The sequence below is a fragment of the Rhinoderma darwinii genome, chromosome 8 (assembly GCF_050947455.1).
Source record: "Rhinoderma darwinii isolate aRhiDar2 chromosome 8, aRhiDar2.hap1, whole genome shotgun sequence".
In the NCBI taxonomy this organism is placed as follows: Eukaryota; Metazoa; Chordata; class Amphibia; order Anura; family Rhinodermatidae; genus Rhinoderma; species Rhinoderma darwinii.
This window is the reverse complement of record NC_134694.1, coordinates 4,835,718-4,861,782: the sequence shown is the minus strand read 5'-3', so window position 1 is coordinate 4,861,782 and position 26,065 is coordinate 4,835,718. Positions and strand designations below refer to the sequence as shown.

Genomic DNA, 26,065 nt, shown 5'->3' with positions numbered 1-26,065 from the left:
GAAAGCAGCCATGTTTTTCTAAACATGCACAACCCCCTTTAATGAAGAAGTCCTATACATGCTATGCAATAGACATAACTGTGTATCAGTTTTGCCCAGTGTCCCTTTAAGAACATATTTTTTAATCCTCCTCTTCTGTCCAGCCCTTTAAAAATCCTCTTCAGCTGTTCTCAGAACGCCGAGTGACATCATAGGGTCACCTATTATGTGGCTTGTTAATCCAACTTTCCCAGACTCCTGACACGCAATGTCTCAATACCTGCATGTATAGGCAGGTAAACCACTCAGGGGACTTGGAAAGTTTGAGTCACAGCCCTTGGAGCGGTTATAACGTCCATCGCTGTTGGGGCATAGGCAATGACTGGACTTGGTGTTATCCGATGCGATCAGAGGGTGGCGCTATATTACATTACCCCGTATACTGTTGGGTATAATACAAGGACACGGGTCATATTCTCCATTTGGAATCTCCGCGTTGAGAGCTTAGAATTGCAGAAGTGATGGTTCTGGTGTTTTCCCGGAGTGCTGCACTTGTTTCCTGACGAGTTACTTCTTTAATTAGGGGGGGGGGGGAATCGCAGCGCCTGTCAAAAATATTCTCGGGCTGCGACATCCGGCTCCGCCATCACTGGGTCGTATCATAGGCTGACGGCCCGGGTTTGAGAAATGTAATATTTTTCGCTCGGTAGACGGGTTTAGCTTATGGAGGTTTCCGGCTCTTAATCTCCAGCCGGTTCTTTCCGACAGCGAGACTTTCCCAGGAGGCGTCTGTCTAAAAAGAGAGCGATTCACGTCTCCCAGGAGAATCAATATGTCTCTCACAATTGACATCCCATTGTATGGGCTCGGTGGGGGGAGGTCATGATGACGGGGAGTTCATTCTCTATTGAAAGAGGAACGTTTATCTGCAGCTCTTTATATAGAATGTCAAGATGGCGGCTAATTTTATGGAGAACGTAAGTAGAACGCGAGAGCGTGCCCCTTAAAAAAATAATACTAATAAAAAAAATGACACAAATGAAAAAAAAAAAAAAAATCACTAAATAGTAAGAAAAAAATAAAATGTAATAAAAAAAATAAAATTAAATTAAATAACCCAGTTCTCCTAGAATCCTGACAAATCTTCAAGACGGGCAGATGTGCCGTTTAGGACAACCACCTGTATCGGCGGCCATGTTGCTTGTCTCCCAGACTACCCCAAAAGAAGGGAACGCTAAGAAATGTCTGAGAAATGCTGCCATTGAAGTGTAGCTGAGCTGCAATACCACGCATAACCTGTGGACAAGTGTGGCACTGTTTATGAAGAAAGCAGCCATATTTTTTTTTAGCCCATCCCTTTAGAAACAGTCGTCGTCCCCTTTAAGGATTTGCAAATACTTGTAAACGGCCAATGTTTTTAATTTAACCCTTTCAGTAAACGCTTCTGTAGCCCTGTTTCTCCTCTCCTATCCTCCCACTACTTGTAGAGACAGATGGCAGGGTGGGTTAAACGCTGAGATGACCTCATATAGAAATGATTTGAATTTTGTGAAATGGAAAATTGTAACTATTCTGATGCCAATATAAATGAAATTCAAATAAAATGGCTTTTTTTTTTTTTTTTTTTTTTTTTTTTTTCTGTTCAATTTTTTTTTAAATCTGGCTTATTTATTTTTTTGCTTTTTTTTTCTATTATAAATTAAAATGTTACAATTATTAAATTTTAATATTTTTTTAAATAATGATAAAAAAATATCCTTTTTTATTGTTATTTTTTATGCCATGCGGAGTTTGTTTATATATTTTCCTGGCTGTAAAATAGGACGTTTCTTTGTAATACCCCCCCCAGGGTGAATGTTGCTACGGTAACCGGTTTTAGGGGCATTGTCAAGTGACCTGGATACAGCGCGCCTCGGATTGTGTTCGATCCATAGGGAAACGGTACATTCCTGCACACAGCTCCCCCTCCCCCAGCCGCACTTATGACTCTATACCACAATGCGGGATATTTAGGGGGGTTGTTGATTATTGACGCACCGTATCGGGGATCTGAAAAAAGATCCTGGCCTCCGAATCCATCTAGTAAATCCGGTCCTAATTTTACCTGCAAATTGTCGCACGCATTCCTGAGTAATCGCAGAAATTAATATTCTAATTAGAATTTCTGTATTTGCAAACGATATGCAAATTAGGTGGCGTAACCCTCCCGATTTCTCTTCTTATTTACATATAGTGAGATTTTTTTTTTTTTTTTTAAATCCGGCATTTGATAGTCCAGAAATTAGTATTATGTTACCGTTTCTTTGGAGGTTTTGAGATTCCTTTCTATGACGTCCGATAATCCAGAATATTGAATCATTGGGATTCGGTGACCTGAGGCTCGGAGCACCTCGTACCTCCGCTTTCGATAGGCTGCTGTAACATTGTGTCCGTGAGGGGCCCGCAATTTTGTCTTTTTGATGATATTTTTGTATATTCTCTTGCTGGTGTATGAAAGTCGTGGGTAGGATGGAGAATTGGTTTTCCATCGCCTTCGTCCATCCGTGTAATTCGAGGTCATTTGTACCAAGACGAGAGATTGTCTCCAGCCAGTGACTCCAGTCAAACCGCTTTTGTTGCAGGATAATGGAGAGAAGCGGCTCAGAGACTCCGCCGGCCCATCTATTGACTCAAAAAATAAAAAAAATTTTTATTTTTTTAAAAACTCTCCTTTCCCTTTCTAAACCTGACCCAGTTTCATCTGCTTCAAGTGGGTCACTTTAACTCCGTGTATGCTTGGGAAATGCTGGTTGACAACCAATATGGCCGCCATTACAGCTCCCGCAGAGGGGTTGTCACCCAGCTTTCCCAGCCTCAGGAATGGCAAATTTGTCTAGTTATGCAGTGATATGGATTGGAGGGTTATGCAGATTTGGAATTCAGGAACCTGAGAAAGCTAGGTCACGTGGGAGCTGTACTGGCGGCCACATTGACTGCCAACAGATAGAAAAGGATTAAAAGAATTTGAAGCAAGAAGGAAGGCGATTTGAGGATTAATATTTCCTTTTTTATCTAGTCCTTTATGCATAAATGTAGCATTTTTAGCTTTTGGATTTTGTTGGGATTTTTTTTTTTTTTTTTTTTTTTTAGTATTTAGTAAAGTTTTTTTTGTACAAATTTGTTAAACTTTTCTTTTTTTTTTTTTGATGCTGAATTCTAAACCAAGATTATTTTCGCTGCAGAGTTTTATTGTAAACCGATGATTATATATTATTACATAACGGTAAATGATAGGTTATAGAGTGCGGAAATGCCAGCGAAATGTTAATCTGTTCTGATTTACGTATTACACAACATTGTGTCCTGGATTATGAAGGATCTGGTGACCTTTTTATATTGAGGAGACAGGACGACGGCCGCCATATCTGCTCCTAGGATCGAAAATGTATTTCATGTTTTCTATATAAAGAAAATCCCCGGTCCATTTGTTCTGCGTGGTTTATATTCCTATATTACGATTTCGGCCATTACGGTAACGGCCAAGAGTACTGGATATTAACATGACGTGACTCAGTAGCCTGTTTGTTAGAGAACCGCATCATGTCAACAACTTGTCGTATACTCCAGTCGCATCCAGAGCTGCATTCAAGATTCCTTGGAAACAGATAGTCCGTCAAACATGTGATCTAACATAACCGTCATCCGAACTCCCACAATGCACTGTTCCCTGATGACAATGGCTGTTCTGCGGAATTATTAAATGCAGCTTTGGATGTGACTGGAGTGGGTCTTCTGGAAATAATACACCAATAATGTTATGAAACTGAGAAGCGCAGCCCGTACGAGCCAGCCCTGAGCCCCCTTGGATTATATTTGCCAGGGGCCTACATGACCGTGTATTGTACTCAGCGGGGGTCATTGAGATGTGTTTTTCTGTAGTAGAATTTCCAAGAAACAATGCCTCGCCTTTTCTGTTTCCAAATCGGAACAGTCTGTCTCCTGCTGTAACTAAGAGGTTTATGGGCTTAACCTGCCGCTGAGCTCCTGGCTCCCTCTGTGGGGTGTCACAAGACTCCATGGCGGAGGATGCTTACCATCCGCACCAAAGGCCAAGAAGCGCCGCCAGTCCCGTATACCGGATGTGCTATTCTATCATGCCGTAGTGCTGGATGAAGGGTAGAGGAGCCTCAAACGGCAATTTTGAAAAAAAAAAATGTACGTAATTTTTTTTATTTTTTTATTTGTTATTGTATTTTTTTCCCTTTTTTTTTTTTTTTTTTTTTTAAATGTATTTTATCTCCATGATTACTGTCAGGGCCGGTTACCATCCAAAGGTCAGGCCGCGCCAAATTAATGGCATTCACTGAAAATAAAGGCTGCAGGTCGAGGCCGTGTTTTGTTTCGTGCTGTCACTATGTATCCTGGTATTGTTACTGTATGACTAACACTTGGGTAACTTTACCATAATAGCAAGTAGAGGGGGGGGGGTGAGTCACATGATCTTTTTGGCATTCTTTTTTATTTTTTTGTCTCTTGGTGATACGGGCACTTTTGTTTTTGTTTATTTTTCTAAGAAAAGGAAGTAGGTTGGAGCGATACGAATATACTCACTGCTTTTTAGAATTGAATGGAAATACGGAAGCAGACCTGTGCAAATTTCTCTGCAGGCAACAACGGCGCCCCCACTAGGCTGAGTAAGTAACTTGTCCAGTTTAGAAAACCCCTTTTAAAATACCCTGTTAGGATATTCTGAGTCTCTGGAGGACCCAGCTTGTCCCTGCATCATACAAACAACCTAATTTAATTTCACTGGGTGCCGTGTAATACCTAATTTCTCCTGTGGAGGCACTGCAGGGAAATTTAACACTTTCAGCTAGGTTCCCTCATAGATCACAACCGATCTTTAAGCGTCCCTAAGAGCACACTGGGTTCAGCTTATTTTCAGGGGACCCCCTAACAAAAAGGGATTATCCAACCCCCTTAAAGGTTCTCAACATGGGACTTAAAGGAAGAAGGCTCTCAAGTCCTTGAGTCGACCTCTACCGTCGCGTTATTGACCAGTCTATCTAGAGACGTTATACTTGATTTTGGGTGACAACCGTATGGCCGCCAACAAAAGCGTAGATCTAGGGGGTGCAGAGTTATCAGTCGCTCCCAGGCCATGGTGCCTGAGGGGGCCCAAAAGACTCTCTACAGCATACGAAGACCCCAGTATTCTAGATGGAGATCCTGTTACAGATTTTGCATTGGGGTCCAGGTTGGTTATTTAAAAAAATTTCTAAGAAATTAGATTATTCTAACTCTCCCCTCCCCCACTAATTACTTGCAGCATCTACAAGGACATGCGTCATGGCGGGTTGTAGGGATCCGTGGGGGGCTGTGGATACTTTCCCCGGCTCCTCTCTGTCTGTTCCCGTCCTGCCACCTCTAATAACCCCGTAATGAGTTCCCTGTTCTTTTTGCGGACACTTTCTATGCCCCCCCCCCCCCCGTCTTTGTTTCCTCCTCTATAATTGCCAACCTCGGAGTTTCGTTCTTAATCATCTCCAGACACAATAGGAACTTGCTCTAAAAATAAAAGGAACTGAATAGTACAAAATATAGGATAAATATAAACCGCACGAACCCAGCAACCGCGGTCACGTGACCACGAAAAATAATGTATAGAATGATTGCCCCCATTTAAACAACCCCCATCCACTAAATCGATGTGTTTCTGGGAAAGCTGAGTGACAACCAATATCAGTATATCAGAGTGACAACCAATCTGCTGAGCTGTGTATCTAATCCTATCATGTGTGATACTGTGTGCTGAGCTGTGTATCTAATCCTATCGTGCGTGATACTGTCTGCTGAGCCGCTGTATCTAATCCTATCGTGTGTGATACTGTCTGCTGAGCAGTGTATCTAATCCTATCGTGTGTGATACTGTCTGCTGAGCCGCTGTATCTAATCCTATCATGTGTGATACTCTCTGCTGAGCCGCTGTATCTAATCCTATCATGTGTGATACTATCTGCTGAGCGGTGTATCTAATCCTATCATGTGTGATACTGTCTGCTGAGCCGCTGTATCTAATCCTATCGTGTGTGATACTGTCTGCTGAGCAGTGTATCTAATCCTATCGTGTGATACTGTCTGCTGAGCCGTGTATCTAATCCTATCATGTGTGATACTGTCTGCTGAGCTGTGTATCTAATCCTATCGTGTGTGATACTGTCTGCTGAGCCGCTGTATCTAATCCTATCATGTGTGATACTGTCTGCTGAGCTGTGTATCTAAACCTATCGTGTGTGATACTGTCTGCTGAGCCGCTGTATCTAATCCTATCATGTGTGATACTCTCTGCTGAGCCGCTGTATCTAATCCTATCATGTGTGATACTATCTGCTGAGCGGTGTATCTAATCCTATCATGTGTGATACTGTCTGCTGAGCCGCTGTATCTAATCCTATCGTGTGTGATACTGTCTGCTGAGCAGTGTATCTAATCCTATCGTGTGTGATACTGTCTGCTGAGCCGCTGTATCTAATCCTATCATGTGTGATACTGTCTGCTGAGCAGTGTATCTAAGCCAATCGTGTGTGTGATACGGTCTGCTGAGTTGTGTATCTAATCCTATCATGTCAATACTGTCTGAACTGGTGTATCTAAGCCTATCATATGTGAGATTGTCTGATGATAACCTGATGTATCTAATCCTATGTATGACACAGTCTGCTGTGTTGTGTATCTATCCTATCATGAGTGATGCTAAGCCGCTGTATCTAAGCCAATCATGTGTGATACTGTCTGCTGAGCTGGTGTATCTAAGCCAGTGATACAGCCTCAAGTAAACACACAGTACTGCATCCCCCATCATTCTTCACGGGTCAATATGACAGTGGATGAAGGGATAGGTTTCCAGTCAGCCGGTTGTTCTTGTTCGGAGTATGAGGAAGGAAATTAAAGGGAATTTGGGGTATTTTTTTTTTAGCACATAGAACGGACTCTGAAGTATGAGGAAGCTTAGAATCCAGTGTAAGCACTTCAGCCGGTCAGCGGCACTGAAAGGGTTAATAAACCATCCCGTCAAGGACGTTATTCTGCTTCTCCGGATGAGACAGAGGCCCCCCGAGTATGCACCGACGGGAAGGGGAGCCGTTGTCCATAGCAACCAGCTTTCATGATTCCACAGCAGGTTAGAAGCTGTAAGGAGCGATCTGATTGGTTGCTGTGGGCTCCTCTTCCTGTCAGCGCGGGTTATTTCCACTAGGTCTTTTTTCTGTGTATAGAGGAGCTGGAGGTTTCCATGTGTTGACATCATTGCTCCGGGAGACTAGGAGGCCGGATCCGGCTCCCGTCTTGTTTGTTCGTTGCCCAGAGATGGTGTTTGTGTAGAAGTAATGAGAGATACTGATACACTGTAACGCAGCTCAACACACAGCGGGCACATTCTACATATATATTCGTATACTAGAGTAGCAGTCTGTTATATTAGAGGACGTTTTCATATAACATCCGCCCTTTCCGGCCAAACGTTGGGCAAACTGTGGATGTCCAGAAAACCGGGGTGAATGCTGATGGACCTGTACCTCTTAGAGCGCTCCCCCATCCCCATTATGCACGAACTTAGCAGATCTCAAACCGTCACCATGGCACCCGCTGTGGCATTATTTGGGCACAGTATGGCAGCCATTTGGGCGGCTTTACCCTCCATTTTCGGCAGTGCGGTCCCCGCATCTTTACCCCGGGGGTTCCAGAGACTTGGCCCTAAATTGTGTTCATACCGGCACCCACTTTTTATATTCGCTGTGATCTTATCTCGTTCTTAGCTATTTATGACCTGGCACCGATCCTCCGCTGAGGGGGGCACTTAGGAAGTGGCGAGGCATGAATGGTATGTTTACTTTCTAAATCTCGTAACGAGAACATTCAAAACACTTGACGGAGATCGTCCGGCTCACTTTCGCCTTGTATCGAAGGGCCGACGACTGCATCTCTTGCCCCAGGAGCTTACACTCCAGCTGTATATGTCCAGTGGTGCTGGCCGACCGCAGCTTTGTTCTAGCGCATTGGTTAGCAGTATCAGTAAGGTGTGTATTGCATTGTGGGGGATGCAGTTCACAGTATTTGGACACCTTTTATATATAAGGAGCTCAGTATAAATTTCTTGCTCTGATGATTGAGGAAAATGACATTTAATCCGTTAACAGGTTTACACGATAATCGTATTTTGTTTATTATTTGATTCGCCTTTTCTTGGCCATCTGCTGGTTGGCAGCTGCCGTGGCCGCTGTGTGGTGGGTGTCATTATCAGAGAGGCCCCGGATCCGATTACATTGCGAGAGAGGATTATTATGGAATCCGTTGAGGAGGCCGCTCTGGTGGCAAGAAGCTTTTCTGGCAGGAGTGGCAGCGCGTACAGTCCTATAGATCTAGGACCCTGGGTTCAAAGCCAACATCTGCGGGATGAGAATGCGGGCAAAAACTACATATAAGCAGCCAGTACTTTATACGTGGTCATGATGGGTGTGATTGTTCAGCAGCCAGAATCTTGAGACTCATTTACTAACCTCTTATCTGTCTTGTCCTCGCAGAGCTCCGCGCAGGAGATTGGAGAAGAGCTGGATGACGGTGTTATCTACAGCATTTCCCTGCGGAAAGTGCAGCTCCACCACTCCGCCAACAAGGGGCAGCGATGGCTAGGGGTAAGCAGGGTTCCGTCTCCCATGGGCACTGCTGACGGCGGGCTTGCTGGACCCCGGGATACCACGGTGAGGAAGACAGAGATAGTGGGATATCCAAGATGGTGGGGGGGGAAGGGAGCCTGTGTAAGACTCTGCATGATATATGTCAATATATTTGTAGTCAGGGACGGACAGAAACCATCCACGCCATTGCTTGCTCTGCCATCTCTGAGCCCGCACTCGCTAACACATGGCTTTTCACTTTCAACCAAATGCAAATTAAAAATGTTTTCCATGTGCAAGACCCGTTCATGCATCTGCTGTGTCACTCATTAAAGGGGTAGTAAAGGATTCTTCAAAAACGACACCACCCCTGTCCGCAGGTCGTCTGTAGTATTGCAGCTCAGCCCTTTGGCTTTAATGGAGCTTTGCTGCGATACCAGACACAACCTGAGAACAGGTGTGGCGCTGTTTTTTAAAAAAAAACATCTTTTTTAATCCTGCACATCCTTGATGGTTAGGTGTCGGCCTAGGTACAAGTTCAGGCGCTTCCAGGTATATTTCTACAAGCGGGGTAATTTCTGGGGGGGTGTAGAGGTGTGCTCTGATGTCTGAGGTGCTCCCCTGCCACGTGACAAGATCGCAACACGATGAATGGCACATGTGGGTTGAGGCGCCCTGGTACCGATTCAGCATCCGGTTCTGGGTGCTTCACTCACCCTTATGTAACATGCGTCTTTCAGTTATCCAATGTGGCCGACATTGCTTCACCTACAGGGGCTGTCACCCTTGTTTCTGATTGGGTTAAAAAAATGTCATATAAGAAAAAAAAAATGTCTCAACGGGAATTCATTGATCGACGTTATTCTTCTTGGGATTACCCCAAAAAAATGGCTGCCCCGGCTCTGTGCTTTTTACTAGTCTCCTTTAAGGGCTGTTTAATCTCTGGCTGCAACATGACAAAAAGCCTCCATGTTTAGACAGATTGTGTTTTTTTTTTTTCTTACCTCCGCTAGACCGACCGCCTCCCTGTCAAGGACGGGGTGCGGCGGATGATGGCGGGCCATGTTGAGGTCAGCCAAGATCATACGGTAACACGCAGCCAATTGAGAATAGTGACCCAGCCAGTCTCCGGGGGGAATAAGTTCAGTTTATAGAACCCAGAAACGGAAGGGTAAGCGGTCTATGGAAAATTAAACACTCATTATAGAGAAAAGAAATATACAGTCCTGACATTCCTCTCCTCCCCCGGGGACCATGGAGGAATAACTCGCAGTGATCTGCACATTCAGCGCTTCAAACTGTGACATTAAGGAAGGAAAGCTGCGCTTAGTGGATCGTATCCTGTCTAGAAAGGTGGCACGCAACCTGCAGCTGTAGAGCGTAAAGGGTCATCTATATTTTTACTCTTGTATGTAACATTAGGGGCAATAAAATAAAAAAAAAGTCCCTAAGTACCATGCCAGTGTCCTGAAATTTGAGCCCATGATGCCTTGCGGCATGAGGACAAAGTAGCGACAACCACCTGGAGCAGCGTAAAAAGTAACGAAGTACTCCACGTGACTCCTTCATAGACTCCTTAAAGGGGAACCCCATTGGATATTGTTGAGGGTCAGATATAATATTGCAATTGTGATAAATGAAACGGGAAAGGTTCCTGAAATCATCCATTGAAAGCTGGGAAACATACTGCTGTTCCCTGGAGACACCGGTAACTATGGAAACAAGATGTGGTTACAAATGTTGCCAACGAAAGCTCCAAAGCATCTCCCAATACAGAGTGTTTCTGTGGCTTTATTGGCTATTTTCAGGCATGAGGGGGTTAATTTGTCCAGAACTGGTATAATCCCTGCTGTACAGCGAGAATAATCATTGAGATTGAGAAACTCTTTTATACTCCGATTTAACGCTTTTGCTTTGCACCGACTAATCCTTGTCATCTACCTCTTCCCTGTACCAGTCCTGACTGATCCTGGTCATCTACCCTCTTCCCTGTACCAGTCCTGACTGATCCTTGTCATTACCCTCTTCCCTGTACCAGCCCTGACTGATCCTTGTCATCTACCCTCTTCCCTGTACCAGTCCTGACTGATCCTTGTCATTACCCTCTTCCCTGTACCAGCCCTGACTGATCCTTGTCATCTACCCTCTTCCCTGTACCAGTCCTGACTGATCCTTGTCATTACCCTCTTCCCTGTACCAGCCCTGACTGATCCTTGTCATCTACCCTCTTCCCTGTACCAGCCCTGACTGATCCTTGTCATCTACCCTCTTCCCTGTATCAGTCCTGACTGATCCTTGTCATCTACCTCTTCCCTGTACCAGTCCTGACTGATCCTTGTCATCTACCCTCTTCCCTGTACCAGTCCTGACTGATCCTTGTCATCTACCCTCTTCCCTGTACCAGTCCTGACTGATCCTTGTCATCTACCCTCTTCCCTGTATCAGTCCTGACTGATCCTTGTCATCTACCCTCTTCCCTGTACCAGTCCTGACTGATCCTTGTCATCTACCCTCTTCCCTGTACCAGTCCTGACTGATCCTTGTCATCTACCCTCTTCCCTGTACCAGTCCTGACTGATCCTTGTCATCTACCCTCTTCCCTGTACCAGTCCTGACTGATCCTTGTCATCTACCCTCTTCCCTGTACCAGTCCTGACTGATCCTTGTCATCTACCCTCTTCCCTGTATCAGTCCTGACTGATCCTTGTCATCTACCCTCTTCCCTGTACCAGTCCTGACTGATCCTTGTCATCTACCCTCTTCCCTGTACCAGTCCTGACTGATCCTTGTCATCTACCCTCTTCCCTGTACCAGTCCTGACTGATCCTTGTCATCTACCCTCTTCCCTGTACCAGTCCTGACTGATCCTTTTCATCTACCCTCTTCCCTGTACCAGTCCTGACTGATCCTTGTCATCTACCCTCTTCCCTGTGCTAGTCCTGACTGATCCTTGTCACCTACCCTCTTCCCTGTACCAGCCCTGACTGATCCTTGTCATCTACCCTCTTCCCTGTACCAGTCCTGACTGATCCTTGTCATCTACCCTCTTCCCTGTACCAGTCCTGACTGATCCTTGTCATCTACCCTCTTCCCTGTACCAGTCCTGACTGATCCTTGTCATCTACCCTCTTCCCTGTACCAGTCCTGACTGATCCTTGTCATCTACCCTCTTCCCTGTACCAGTCCTGACTGATCCTTGTCATCTTCCCTGTACCAGCCCTGACTGGTCCTAGGTAATATTTCCAGTCGTTCGGTTTGTATTTTTACTGACGTCGTGTATTTTTCTTAATCTAGTTTGAGAACGAGACGGCCTTGAGCCTGTATGAGACATGCAAGGTGCGCACCATCAAGGCCGGGTCCCTGGAGAAGCTGGTGGAATACCTGGTCTCCGCGTTCAAAGGCAACGACTCCACCTACGTCACCATCTTCCTGTGCACCTACCGGGCATTCGCTACCACTAAACAAGTCCTGGACTTGCTGCTGAACAAGTGAGTCTGTATTGCTATGACCAATCTCTATATTACCTGAAGACCTGTGTCCCATGAATGTCCCTTTAAGAGGCTGGCAGTATGTGGAACGTTGCATAATAGATGATATTCGTACAGAATAACGCAGTTATTACGCTGATAACGAGTTCTCAAGGTCACACAATAGTCACTGAGCAAGGTTCTCCGGAGCCAGAGCGGCAGGTCCAGGCGTGATGTCCTACAGGGTCCAAGAACCATTTTTCTCACATAAAGCATTATTTTTTCCTTTTTTTTAATTTTTTTTCAAGGTTTTGGCGTCTTCACCCTCAGCTCAACGGCGAACACTCCCATAATACCATCGATGATCGCCTGGAGCTAAAGAAGTAAGTTTGATCAACCATCTGCAGCTGATAATCCTCCCCAGCCCTATTGGCCTTTAACCAAAAATACAAGATGTTCCTTCACAAGTAGAGATCTGGTCACATTCACAAATACTCTAAAGTAACATCACAAATTTCTGATTAAATGGACCACAGAAACCCATCTTATCCTCCGCACCTTACTGCGCACACAAATATTTTTATCAACCTGTAGCAAGGCAAGATGTCTCTTTTTTTTCTTATAAAGTTTTTAGGATGGCAGGCCATTTTGAGAAAAAGTTTTAATATTTTCAAAGGGGCTGTCTAGTCTAGAAAACCCATTGTCATGCACCTCATTAGAGAATTCGGAGTTAATAGAGGGGGGTCCTCTGTTCAGAATCCTCATGTGTGACAGATATCAACCGCTCCTCTTATATCACTCCAGTACTATTATATCCTCCAGAGACATTACATCATATGTGTGACTGATATCAGCCGCTCCTCTTATATCACTCCAGTACTATTATATCCTCCAGAGACATTACATCATATGTGTGACTGATATCAGCCGCTCCTCTTATAACACTCCAGTACTATTATATCCCCCAGAGACATTACATCATATGTGACTGATATCAGCCGCTCCTCTTATAACACTCCAGCACTATTATATCCTCCAGACATTACATCATATATGTGACTGATATCAGCCGCTCCTCTTATATCACTCCAGCACTATTATATCCTCCAGAGACATTACATCATGTGTGACTGATATCAGCCGCTCCTCTTATATCACTCCAGCACTATTATATCCCCCAGAGACATTACATCATGTGTGACTGATATCAGCCGCTCCTCTTATATCACTCCAGCACTATTATATCCTCCAGAGACATTACATCATGTGTGACTGATATCAGCCGCTCCTCTTATATCACTCCAGCACTATTATATCCTCCAGAGACATTACATCATATGTGTGACTGATATCAGCCGCTCCTCTTATAACACTCCAGCACTATTATATCCTCCAGAGACATTACATCATATATGTGACTGATATCAGCCGCTCCTCTTATAACACTCCAGTACTATTATATCCTCCAGAGACATTACATCATATGGGACTGATATCAGCCGCTCCTCTTATAACACTCCAGTACTATTATATCCCCCAGAGACATTACATCATATGTGACTGATATCAGCCGCTCCTCTTATATCACTCCAGTACTATTATATCCTCCAGAGACATTACATCATATGTGTGACTGATATCAGCCGCTCCTCTTATATCACTCTAGCACTATTATATCCTCCAGAGACATTACATCATATGTGACTGATATCAGCCGCCCCTCTTATATCACTCCAGCACTATTATATCCTCCAGAGACATTACATCATATGTGACTGATATCAGCCGCTCCTCTTATATCACTGCAGCACTATTATATCCTCCAGAGACATTACATCATATGTGACTGATATCAGCCTCTCCTCTTATATCACTCCAGTACTATTATATCCTCCAGAGACATTACATCATATGTGTGACTGATATCAGCTGCTCCTCTTATATCACTCCAGTACCATTATATCCTCCAGAGACATTACATCATATATGTGACTGATATCAGCCGCTCCTCTTATATCACTCCAGTACTATTATATCCTCCATAGACATTACATCATATATGTGACTGATATCAGCCGCTCCTCTTATATCACTCCAGTACTATTATATCCTCCAGAGACATTACATCATATATGTGACTGATATCAGCCGCTCCTCTTATATCACTCCAGTACTATTATATCCTCCAGAGACATTACATCATATGTGACTGATATCAGCCGCTCCTCTTATATCACTCCAGTACTATTATATCCTCCAGACATTACATCATATGTGACTGATATCAGCCGCTCCTCTTATAACACTCCAGCACTATTATATCCTCCAGAGACATTACATCATATGTGTGACTGATATCAGCCGCTCCTCTTATATCACTCCAGCACTATTATATCCTCCAGAGACATTACATCATATGTGTGACTGATATCAGCCGCTCCTCTTATATCACTCCAGCACTATTATATCCTCCAGAGACATTACATCATATGTGACTGATATCAGCCGCTCCTCTTATATCACTCCAGTACTATTATATCCTCCAGAGACATTACATCATATGTGTGACTGATATCAGCCGCTCCTCTTATATCACTCCAGTACTATTATATCCTCCAGAGACATTACATCATATGTGTGACTGATATCAGCCGCTCCTCTTATAACACTCCAGTACTATTATATCCTCCAGAGACATTACATCATATGTGTGACTGATATCAGCCGCTCCTCTTATATCACTCCAGTACTATTATATCCTCCAGAGACATTACATCATATGTGACTGATATCAGCCGCTCCTCTTATAACACTACAGTACTATTATATCCTCCAGAGACATTACATCATGTGTGACTGATATCAGCCGCTCCTCTTATATCACTCCAGCACTATTATATCCTCCAGACATTACATCATATGTGACTGATCTCAGCCGCTCCTCTTATATCACTCCAGTACTATTATATCCTCCAGAGACATTACATCATATGTGACTGATATCAGCCGCTCCTCTTATTACACTCCAGTACTATTATATCCTCCAGAGACATTACACCATATGTGTGACTGATATCAGCTGCTCCTCTTATATCACTCCAGTACTATTATATCCTCCAGAGACATTACATCATATGTGTGACTGATATCAGCCGCTCCTCTTATATCACTCCAGTACTATTATATCCTCCAGAGACATTACATCATATATGTGACTGATATCAGCCGCTCCTCTTATCACTCCAGTACTATTATATCCTCCAGAGACATTACATCATATGTGACTGATATCAGCCGCTCCTCTTATATCACTCCAGTACTATTATATCCTCCAGAGACATTACATCATATGTGACTGATATCAGCCGCTCCTCTTATATCACTCCAGCACTATTATATCCTCCAGAGACATTACATCATATGTGACTGATATCAGCCGCTCCTCTTATATCACTCCAGCACTATTATATCCTCCAGAGACATTACATCATTTGTGACTGATATCAGCCGCTCCTCTTATAACACTCCAGTACTATTATATCCTCCAGAGACATTACATCATATGTGTGACTGATATCAGCCGCTCCTCTTATATCACTCCAGTACTATTATATCCTCCAGAGACATTACATCATATGTGTGACTGATATCAGCCGCTCCTCCTATATCACTCCTGTACTATTATATCCTCCAGAGACATTACATCATATGTGTGACTGATATCAGCTGCTCCTCTTATAACACTCCAGCACTATTATATCCTCCAGACATTACATCATATGTGACTGATATCAGCCGCTCCTCTTATATCACTCCAGTACTATTATATCCTCCAGAGACATTACATCATATGTGACTGATATCAGCCGCTCCTCTTATATCACTCCAGTACTATTATATCCTCCAGAGACATTACATCATATGTGACTGATATCAGCCGCTCCTCTTATATCACTCCAGCACTATTATATCCTCCAGAGACATTACATCATATGTGTGACTGATATCAGCCGCTCCTCTTATATCACTCCAGTACTATTATATCCCCCAGACATTACATCATATGTGACTGATATCAGCCGCTCCTCTTATATCACTCCAGTACTATTATATCCCCCAGACATTACATCATATGTGACTGATATCAGCCGCTCCTCTTATATCACTCCAGCACTATTATATCCTCCAGAGACATTACATCATATGTGACTGATATCAGCCGCTCCTCTTATATCACTCCAGCACTATTATATCCTCCAGAGACATTACATCATATGTGACTGATATCAGCCGCTCCTCTTATATCACTCCAGTACTGTTATATCCTCCAGAGACATTACATCATATGTGTGACTGATATTAGCCGCTCCTCTTATAACACTCCAGCACTATTATATCCTCCAGAGACATTACATCATATGTGACTGATATCAGCCGCTCCTCTAATATCACTCCAGTACTATTATATCTTCCAGAGACATTACATCATATGTGTGACTGATATCAGCCGCTCCTCTTATATCACTCCAGTACTAATATAAACTGCTGACTTGAGGTTCGCTGGCCCTTTTAATATAAGTATTTCACATTTGAGTACGGCACAATCCTAAGCTTCATCTTGTCAGCGATTAAATATTGGTATTTTTTATATTTTTTGAAAAATGCTGGGACTTTCCAGACTGAAAAGCTTCCTCCTTCGTCCAGTCCACAAAATCCCGTTCTGTGAGATCAAAGAGAAGAAGGAGAGGTGGAAAATCCAGACAGTGCCCTGAAATACCCGTCTCATGCCGGCTTACCTCGTAATCTCGTCTGGCTGCCTATGGCTAGGACTTCTAGGTTTATATATAGTACAACAATGCCCACAAGGAAAGACCACAATTACATTACCCAGATACAAAACTGATAGTGTAGGAAAGCAGCCCGAACACAAAAGAGGTGACACTTTACAGCAGACCGGATAGAACTAACACCACGTGTCTGTCTTCCCCCCTCAGCACCATCTCATCCATCCTGGGAGCCTGGCTGGATCAGTATTCAGAGGATTTTCGGCAAGCACCGGATTACGTGTGTCTGAAGCAGCTAATTGCATACGTACGGCACAACATCCCAGGCTCCGACCTGGAGCGCAGAGCTCGCAATCTGTTGTCACAGTTCCAGCGCCAACAAATCAGCGAGTTGGATCATGATGGTGAGTTAGAATGGGACGGGATGACTTAAACACCCTATGATTTACCATAGAAATAGCTGTAAGGATACGAGATGGCTGCTGTAGTACTTGTGAGGGCGCTGTCATTGACACAGACTTCTCATTTTGTTTTACAGTTGTAGACCACACAAGCTGCACGTTCCGTCTCGTGGAGGAGAGCGCCCTCTTGGAGGGAAAGCCGGACTTCTTGTCATTCCGACAGGACATGGTGGCAGAACAATTTACCGTCATGGACGCTGTGAGTACTCCCTTTCTTTGCTTTGAAGGGTATTGACTTTTTGTGGACCCTATCAGAGTCCACCTATTTACAATATGGCTGCTTGTATTCCTCAGTCTGATTTGAAAGAGTATCTGCACTTTCAAAAAAACTTTTGATATATTATAGAGACATATCAGAAGCTTTGATCGGTGGGGTCCGGGTGATGAGACCCACACAGTCGCTGAAATGAAGGTGGAGAAGCGCTCAGCTGAACGCCTCCGTACCTTTCGGCTGTGCTCGGCGCCTGAAGATGGCTCACTAAGTACGTCCGTAAACCAAGAGCGCCGATCACAGCTGAAGGTGCAAGGCGCTTAGTTGAGTGCTTCTGCGTTTTTGTTTCAGAGGCGGTGGGGGTCTTGGCACCCGGATCCCCCACCAATCAAAACTTCTGATACGTCTCCATTAAATATCAAACGTTTTTTGAAAGTGCAGATACTCTTAAAAGTAAATGTCACAGGACAGTGATCTCCTTTTTTTTTTTTTTTATGTAAATAGGTCCAAAATTCTGTGCTTGTTAAATTCTTAATCTATTTTTATAGCGGTTGGAGCTCCTGTTCGTATGACATGAATGCTGAACTTCTGACTACCTGCAGTCACCACTAGGGGGAGCTCACTGGTTATACATTATACATGCAGTGAGCTCCCCTAGTGGTGGCTGCAATAGTACAGAATATTATCATGTAATTATGTCTATGCAGGGTATTTGGAGCTCCATATCAGGAAAGAAGGAGCTCGGACCGCCTTAAAAATAGACTTAAAAAATGACATGTTGTTAACCGTTGGACATTCACTTTAATTTTAATATTAGATTTAGATTTATTTTTTGTCCTGGAGGAATAGATATATGTCTGAATACTCTCTTTTTTTTTTTTTTTTTTGTAGGATCTCTTTAAGAAAGTGGTGCCATATCACTGCCTGGGTTGTATCTGGTCGCAAAGGGATAAGAAAGGCAAAGAACATTTGGCGCCAACAATCCGTGCCACTGTCTCTCAGTTCAATAGCGTCACGAACTGCGTCATTTCTACGTGCCTGAGTGACCGGTCACTGAAGCCCCAGCAGAGAGCGAAGGTGGTGGAACGCTGGATAGACGTGGCCAGGGTAAGATTTCCACAAAAGTACATTCGAGCATCCCCGCCAAAGTTGGAGCCCTTTAATAAGTCTTGTAAACTATACTCTGTCTGTAGGAATGTCGCATCCTGAAGAATTTCTCCTCTCTCCGCGCCATTCTGTCAGCTCTTCAGTGCAACGCCATCCACAGGCTGAAGAAAACATGGGACGAGGTGTCACGGTGAGTAAGTCATATGAGACTGCAGCAGGCTGTCAGGGCATGCTGGGAGTTGTAGTTTTGCATTAGGTGGAGACCGCCGCTCTGAACTGTACATAATCTACAATTTTCTATTTATTTCAGGGAGAGCTTCAGAACATTCATGGAACTCTCCGAAATCTTCTCCGATGAGAACAACCACTCGTTAAGTCGTGAGCTGTTGATTAAGGTATGATCAGGCGGCCCATTAATCCTCATGACCAGTGACAAGATCCTGGTCCTGTAGGGTAATGTGGGTGCAATAGGCGTCCCTTTACCAGTACAGAATTTAAGCTAGATAAAATAAACTTTGCATGAAATTGCAGGTCACAAGATGTGTTAAATGGCCTGTCCCCCCCCCCCCACCGAGCTGTTTTCTTACGTCTCGTGTGTTGCAACTGAGGACGCTGCAGTTTTCTTTACTCCGTCTTCTTTCTGCACACGTCATATGTGTGGGGCACCCTGATATGATTCATGTTTTAATGCCAGACACGTCTGTGGGCTGCTGTTATGTCACTGCCCTTATCAACGAGGAAACCCTCAGCGCACGCCCTTACACATCAGGCCTGGGGCACGATCAATGTGTCAGACTGGGCGTGCTGGTAAATATCACAGATACACTCCGTGTGGGAGGCCCAGGGATTCCCTCATTATCTGGCATCTTAACCCGGAGACCAGCACAAACGTTAGTCCAGATCCAGCCAGCTTCCGGTAATACAACAGATCTGCAACGTAAAAACATGTCCATGCCAGCTGACCTCTAGCGGGCACCTAAAAAAAAGTCTGCCATTCACATTCCAGTGTCTACATTCCCAGAATTCCCATTATCTCAGAGGCAGCTGTCTCTTTTTAAAACGCTGCTGCGTTTTACTGCCGGAGCAAAGCAATATGTGACATCTCCTATTCCTGGCCCCATAACAAATTTGGGATTGGTTACAAAGGTTCCACTTATTAGCGCCAAGTGCCTTCTAACCACAAAACAATTGTTCGCACATAGTTTAGATTGCATCTCGGCGATCTGGCGTGCGGTCAAATGAACAATGCGTGGGAAGGCGTGGCCTGCTGCGTGACTCAATGGCCGTAGGCCACAACCGGCGCCTGTCCAGATGTCGGTGATCTACCAGGAATGCAAACTGATTTAACCCTTGTCTTGTGAATAGTTCTGATTATTTCCTCTACTTCACCTGTAGAACATGGGATCCGTAACCCTTTGTTAACCTTTCCTTTTTATTTTTAGGAGGGCACTTCCAAATTTGCAACCCTGGATATTAATCCTAAACGAGCACAGAAGAGACACCAACAGCAAAGAGAAATGGTAAGTGACTCCTCAGCCTTCCAGGATATTCTATGTAGTCATTTACATATATTATTTAAAGGGGCTGTCCAGTCCTATGAAATTCGTGACCTATCCTCCAGATAGGCCATCAATATCTGATCGTTTAGGATCTGACTCCTGGCACCCCCGATCAGCTGTTTCAGGGGGGGGGGTGCAGCACTTGTACGAGCGCTGCCTCCCCATTCATTCCTTATCTGTTTGTACTGTGATTCGCTGACACACTTGTAGCGGCGGTTCACAGTATTACAGCCTTATTCCATTCACGTGATACTGTGAGACGCCGCAACAAGTTTGTCGGAGATTTACAGTACAAGCAGTGATCGTAATAAAGGATCTGCCCATGGGGGAGGGTCAGTAGATCCCATAGACATTAGATCGTCGTCCAGTCCCATGTAATGTGTATGGGCACCTTTACTGATGAGCACTAGGTTTACTGGCTGATGTTCACATTCCTATCCGTACATGATAGTACATACAATATAATATTTGCTGACTGTAGGATATGCGCCCTCTAGTGTTGACTTACAATAGCACTATTTTTTTTTCTTTTTGCAGGGCGTCATGCAAGGAACCATCCCTTACCTCGGCACTTTTCTTACTGACCTGGTGATGCTGGACACGGCTATGAAGGACTATTTAGAGGTCGGTGCCTTTGCTGCTTATGTCCTTAGGTCGGGTTATTAGTATAAAAGTAGAAATGCTGCGATGTTTACTTTCCTGTTAAATTAATATATTGTTTTTGTCTATAGGGAGGCCTTATAAACTTTGAAAAGAGACGGAAGGTGAGATTCTTTCTAGATCTCTGTATAGACTGGTTTCCTGTCCGATCTCGAGGTCTGTACCGTTTTTCTACATCTGGATTAATTTGGTATATGTTTGTACTTGTATTAGGAGTTTGAGGTCATCGCTCAGATAAAGCTTCTTCAGTCGGCCTGTAACAACTACAGTTTTATCCCAGATGAGGCATTTGTCGAATGGTTTCACAGCGTGGAGCGTCTGACCGAAGCAGAGAGGTAAGATGAAGCCGGAAATGGCGCCTGTAGGGTTATGATCAGATGACTTCGATTGTAAGGCCATAGCCATTTCTGTCATTCTGTAATATAAACCAGAACAATGTGTTTGATAATCCGGCACCTGCCAGATTACAAGGTTTACTGTCCTTATTCCAGTATTGACTCGTTTCTTGTGCTGCAGTTATTGCTTGTCCTGTGAGATCGAGCCTTTATCTGAATCTGCCAGCAACACGTTAAAGGCCAAGAAAAACACCGGCATCATCAAACGATGGAGCGAGTGAGTATCCCCCATCTCATAGACTCCGACTTTCTATCAAGCCCACCGCCCCAAGGAAAGCCGATCCGAAACTAAGCAGCACAGCGCTCACCCGAGCTCTCCTGACACTACGTTTTACCTATCGGTGGGAGTCTCATTGCTCAGACCCCCACCAATCAAAACTTCTGACGTGTCACTATAGTATGTCAAAAATTTTGTGAAACTATAGGTACACTTTAAGGTTCCCATACATAATGAAGTAAGCTGATCCTTCAACAGAGCGACATCTACCCCAACACCCCCATAATCAAGTAGGTTCAACTCCGCCAAACGTGTATTCGTTCAATAGGGGGGATAAGCAGCTGCCAAACATTGGCACCACTTCTCTGACGTGGATTTAGATGGGTTAAAATCCAGTCCCATAAGTCGGGCTGTTCCCATACATATTCTGCAGGTCCCTCTAAAATCGTCAATATCTATATCCAGCTTTTTCTTACCCATCCTACCACCCTGGGTAGGTAGTATAGGGGGCGACTACTCCATACATTGTTTGGCACTACCCTCCCCAATACAGAAATGTTGATCTTGTAGCCCAGATGGAGTGGTCTTATTTATAATTCATTGTGAAGATTTCCATTAAACCTATTAAGCGTTTTGTGGGGTAATCTTTGTCTCCTGCAGCCGCCAGCCTCCCAGCTCAGAGCCCTGCGCCAGCGTCAGCTCGCACTCCAAGTCCTTCGATCAGCTGAAATGCAGCCCCCACCTCTGCGGAAGCGACGCCACGGACTCCGTCAGCGTGACATCGGCAGGTTCCAGCAGCTCTGACGTGGAGGAGATTAACATCAGCTTTGTGCCGGAGTCGCCGGATTGTCAGGAGAAGAAGGTACGAGAGGAACAGCCCAAAGAGCCACCGGCACAGGCCACAGAACGCTGTGCTCCCCTGGGGGTCAGTCCCTGCTCTCTGTGTTTTACTGTGTTGGAAAGGATTATAGAAAATTCTTGTATCATTTGGGAGAAACGGAAATTACACCCCTTAGAAAACAAATGGACGTTAATGCAGGAAAGATGATGCCAAACAAGTAATGAATGCAAAACCATGAGCAGCTGTACATGGTCATTATTTAAAGGGCTAGTCCAGTAGTAGAAAATCATGGCTACTTTTTTTTTTTTTTTTTTTTTTTAAACGGTGCCACACCTGTCCGCAGGATGTGTGTGGTATTGCAGCTCAGCCCTATTTTAGTTCAATGGAGCTGAGCTGCAATACCAGCCATGTTTTTCTAATCCTGGACAAAGCCTTTAACATTTGTGATGCAGTAGATATTGTAGATGATCGACACTATGGCCGCCATTCAAGCTTCCATAGGGTGCGTCACCCAGCTTTCCCAAACTCCTGAACGGTAATGCAGTGATATCCTATGGTCTCATTCTAATGCATAACAAAGCTGGATGACAACCGATGTGGAGATCTGTATTGGCGGCCATATTGGTTGCCACCCAGCTTTCCCATAAAGGGATCTAACTAAAATAGCGCTGAACAGAATTAGTTTTTTAGGGGTTTAGTTTCCTATCTCTGTCAGTCTGTGAGTGTCGTCTTTATATCAATATACCGGATAACGTACCCTCAGCTGTAAACAGTCAGCGTGCCGCTCTTGCCCATGACTTATATCTGGGTGTCCGTTACCCCTTTATAATACACGTTGAGCAGCAGCGCCAGGCTCGTTAAACCCTTTGCATCATGTGTGTATTATAAATGTCGTCAGTCGTCCGCTCGCTGGCTGTTTTCCCGCTTCGCCGATATCTGACGCTCCGTTTTGTGACCGTAGTTCTGGGAATCGACGTCGCTTTCGTCTCTGGACACCTCGGGCATTGGTTCGGGGTCAAGCAGCGCTTCTTCATCGTCTGTCTCCTCTACACCCGTATCCGCCTCTCGGACGCACAAGCGCTCGGTCTCTGGGATCTCCAGTTACTCGTCTCTTTCTCTCCCCCTCTACAACCAGCAGATAGACGATTGCTGCATCATCCGGGTCAGCCTAGATGTGGACAACGGCAACATGTACAAGAGCATCCTGGTGAGTGAGTGACCGCCATAAGCGTCACTGGGTCAACACCTGCGTAGTTTACATGGTCTCACTAAATGGCATGGGATATTTTATAATCGTGAAGTATAATGATACTCTTGTCCACGGGCTGTGTCTGGTATTCACTTGAATTGGGTTAAGCTGCAATACCAGACACTGCCATGGACATAAGTGGCGCTGTTCATGGTAATAATTCACACCTATCTCTCTAAGGTTCTTATAATCCCCGTTCCAAGTAAGCGCCGCCTGACGTCTGACCACATTCTCATTTATCCACAGGTGACGAGTCAGGACAAAACGCCGGTAGTGATCCGCAAAGCAATGGCCAAACATAACCTGGACGGGGAGCGGGCAGAGGACTATGAACTCGTTCAGATCATTTCCGAGGAGAGAGGTAATGGAATTTCTGCTATGTCTCTGTTATTGGAACCAGTTTTATGGTTGGATTCCAGTCCGTCATGTAACTTGTATTAATGACGTGACGAGTTTCGGGTTCTTAAAGGTACAGCACCTCCTAGCACCCCTGCCGCCTTTACCCTGAGAAACATAGTCGTGGGGTAAGATGTCATACAGCTATTGGGGTTACAGCAGCCCAATTACAGCCACACTTGATATCAATAGGGCAGTAAATATTCTGGTTGACAAACAATATGGCGACCGGCGCAGCTCACCCGGGGTCTCCACAGTAATGCAGCGATATACCAGGCTACCATATTGCTGCATAGAAAGGTCTTCCCAATCTGGGCAGGGTGGGTGACCACCCCTCTAAGAGACTAATGGTGGTCACCCAACTTTCCTATAAGCTGATTTAGTACATACAGAGTTTTTGGATTAATTATGAATATTCGATAATAAAAAATTTTTGAAAAAAAATTCTTTCCTCAGAGCTGAAGATCCCGGATAACGCCAACGTCTTTTACGCTATGAACTCAGGAGCCAACTATGACTTTGTACTGAAAAGACGCGGCTTTTCCAAAGGGGTAAAAATCAAGCACGGGTCCAGCTCCACGTTACCCCGAATGAAACAGAAAGGACTCAAGATCGCAAAGGGCATTTTCTGATACCCCAGTCTACCCACTGTACCCCAACCGCAACTCTGGAGGGATCCAAAAGGATAGCACTTTCTCCAGGGGGGGGACAACTAATTACGTCCTATGGAATGAGACCCTGGGTGGCTCCGACTCTCTCGCGATGCTACAAAACTTTCAAAAATGGCAAAACCGAGCAGATCTAGGAGTGGACTTTGTTGGTCTCGGCTGAACTTAAGCCATATAAAGGCCAAGACTAGTTCAGGGGCAGATCCCGCCAACCCGTCAACGCCATCAGGACCCACAATTCGCCTCCATGCCGCAGGTGCCTTTAAGGGAAGGGGGTTGTAAAGCTAAGAAGACCATGAAATCTGAGTGACCAGCCTGTGCCATGCCCAGGGTTCCAGTATTAACGCAGGCGAAGGACAAAGCGGAGTCAACCCAGTCACGGGATCGGACATAATAATCTGTATCTCAGTTATGAGAATCGGCGCAGATTCGTAAGGCTATGAGAGGCCGACCGGCCCGACGCTAGCCTTCTTTCCCCTTAAAGGGACCTTAATGTAAATATACGCGCTCACTGTGGATCCCATGATTCTGTGGGTTTTCTACAAAAAAAAAAAAAAAAAAAAGCACTTTGTAAAAAAAAACAACAATTATTTTTTTTTTTTTTTTGTTAACCCATAAAAAGCTGGAGGCGCCCTTGTCACCCATCGCTGCAGGGTCCTTTACTAAAGCCAGGCTCTATTGGCCAGAGATATCATGTGATATCCGGACGAGGATCGGCTCATTCTCTTCCCCCTTGACCAATCCAGCATTTCAAACCGCACCAAAGATCCCAAAAAACCAACACAGGAAAAAGAAACAAAAACATCAAAACTTTTAACCTCCGACGTTCCCACAGGGTGGAGTCTGTTTTGATTCAATGGTTTCTTCCGCCCTGCGGAGATCACAGGGTTAAATGACGCGCTCCGATCCTGTACAGTCATTAACTCCTGTAAATATTCACCCGATATTTTCTTATTTTTCTGTCGAGGGAAAAAAAAATTGGGGCCAAATGTAACAATTTTCACCCGTTGTTGTATTTCCCGGCGGCAGCGGCGGCTGTGAAGTTGGTCAGTCTTGCGCTGAGCGGTTGTGATATTTTTTTTTTCAATGTAAAAATTTGTTTGTTTTTTAGTGTACATTTTTTATCATTTTTCTTTGACTATTTATTGGTTGTAAATTTATTCTGGAGCGATATTACGTTTTATTACATCCGCTCCATCTTTGTTTTGACGCTTTTCCGTTCCTGTATATATCCTGTAAAGGCCGAGCCCCTGGTTCGCTCACTAACCTTTTAACTGAGCGGGAGATAAACTTTTTTTATATATTTTTTTTTATTGTTATGGAGAGCTGATTGGATTGTAACCAGGTTGTGACTGATGCTGATTGGGCCATTTCAGCAGTGATGTCATCAGATCGGTTTTTTTTTTTGTTTGTTTTTTTC

At 44.4% G+C, this 26,065-nt stretch overlaps 1 protein-coding gene across 17 annotated transcripts in view; it reads left to right on the top strand.

The window, feature by feature from the left end:
* RALGDS (ral guanine nucleotide dissociation stimulator) overlaps positions 1 to 25,223 on the top strand; it is a 147,357-nt gene extending 122,134 nt beyond the window's left edge. For 12 of the 17 annotated variants that reach the window (XM_075834723.1, XM_075834720.1, XM_075834721.1 and 9 more), the window contains 17 exons: positions 8,538 to 8,714; positions 11,925 to 12,118; positions 12,406 to 12,480; positions 17,092 to 17,285; positions 17,420 to 17,541; positions 18,445 to 18,660; positions 18,747 to 18,850; positions 18,971 to 19,055; positions 20,103 to 20,180; positions 20,757 to 20,843; positions 20,951 to 20,983; positions 21,093 to 21,214; positions 21,396 to 21,491; positions 22,152 to 22,416; positions 23,294 to 23,539; positions 23,828 to 23,942; positions 24,434 to 25,223. In XM_075834723.1, coding sequence (XP_075690838.1) covers positions 8,538 to 8,714; positions 11,925 to 12,118; positions 12,406 to 12,480; positions 17,092 to 17,285; positions 17,420 to 17,541; positions 18,445 to 18,660; positions 18,747 to 18,850; positions 18,971 to 19,055; positions 20,103 to 20,180; positions 20,757 to 20,843; positions 20,951 to 20,983; positions 21,093 to 21,214; positions 21,396 to 21,491; positions 22,152 to 22,416; positions 23,294 to 23,539; positions 23,828 to 23,942; positions 24,434 to 24,609 — 2,385 coding nt within the window. In that variant the 3' untranslated portion in view covers positions 24,610 to 25,223. The remainder of the gene's footprint in view (positions 1 to 8,537; positions 8,715 to 11,924; positions 12,119 to 12,405; positions 12,481 to 17,091; positions 17,286 to 17,419; positions 17,542 to 18,444; positions 18,661 to 18,746; positions 18,851 to 18,970; positions 19,056 to 20,102; positions 20,181 to 20,756; positions 20,844 to 20,950; positions 20,984 to 21,092; positions 21,215 to 21,395; positions 21,492 to 22,151; positions 22,417 to 23,293; positions 23,540 to 23,827; positions 23,943 to 24,433) is intronic. The other 5 variants (XM_075834730.1, XM_075834716.1, XM_075834727.1 and 2 more) reach the window with 5 other exon arrangements.
* Positions 25,224 to 26,065: the final 842 nt, after the last annotated feature.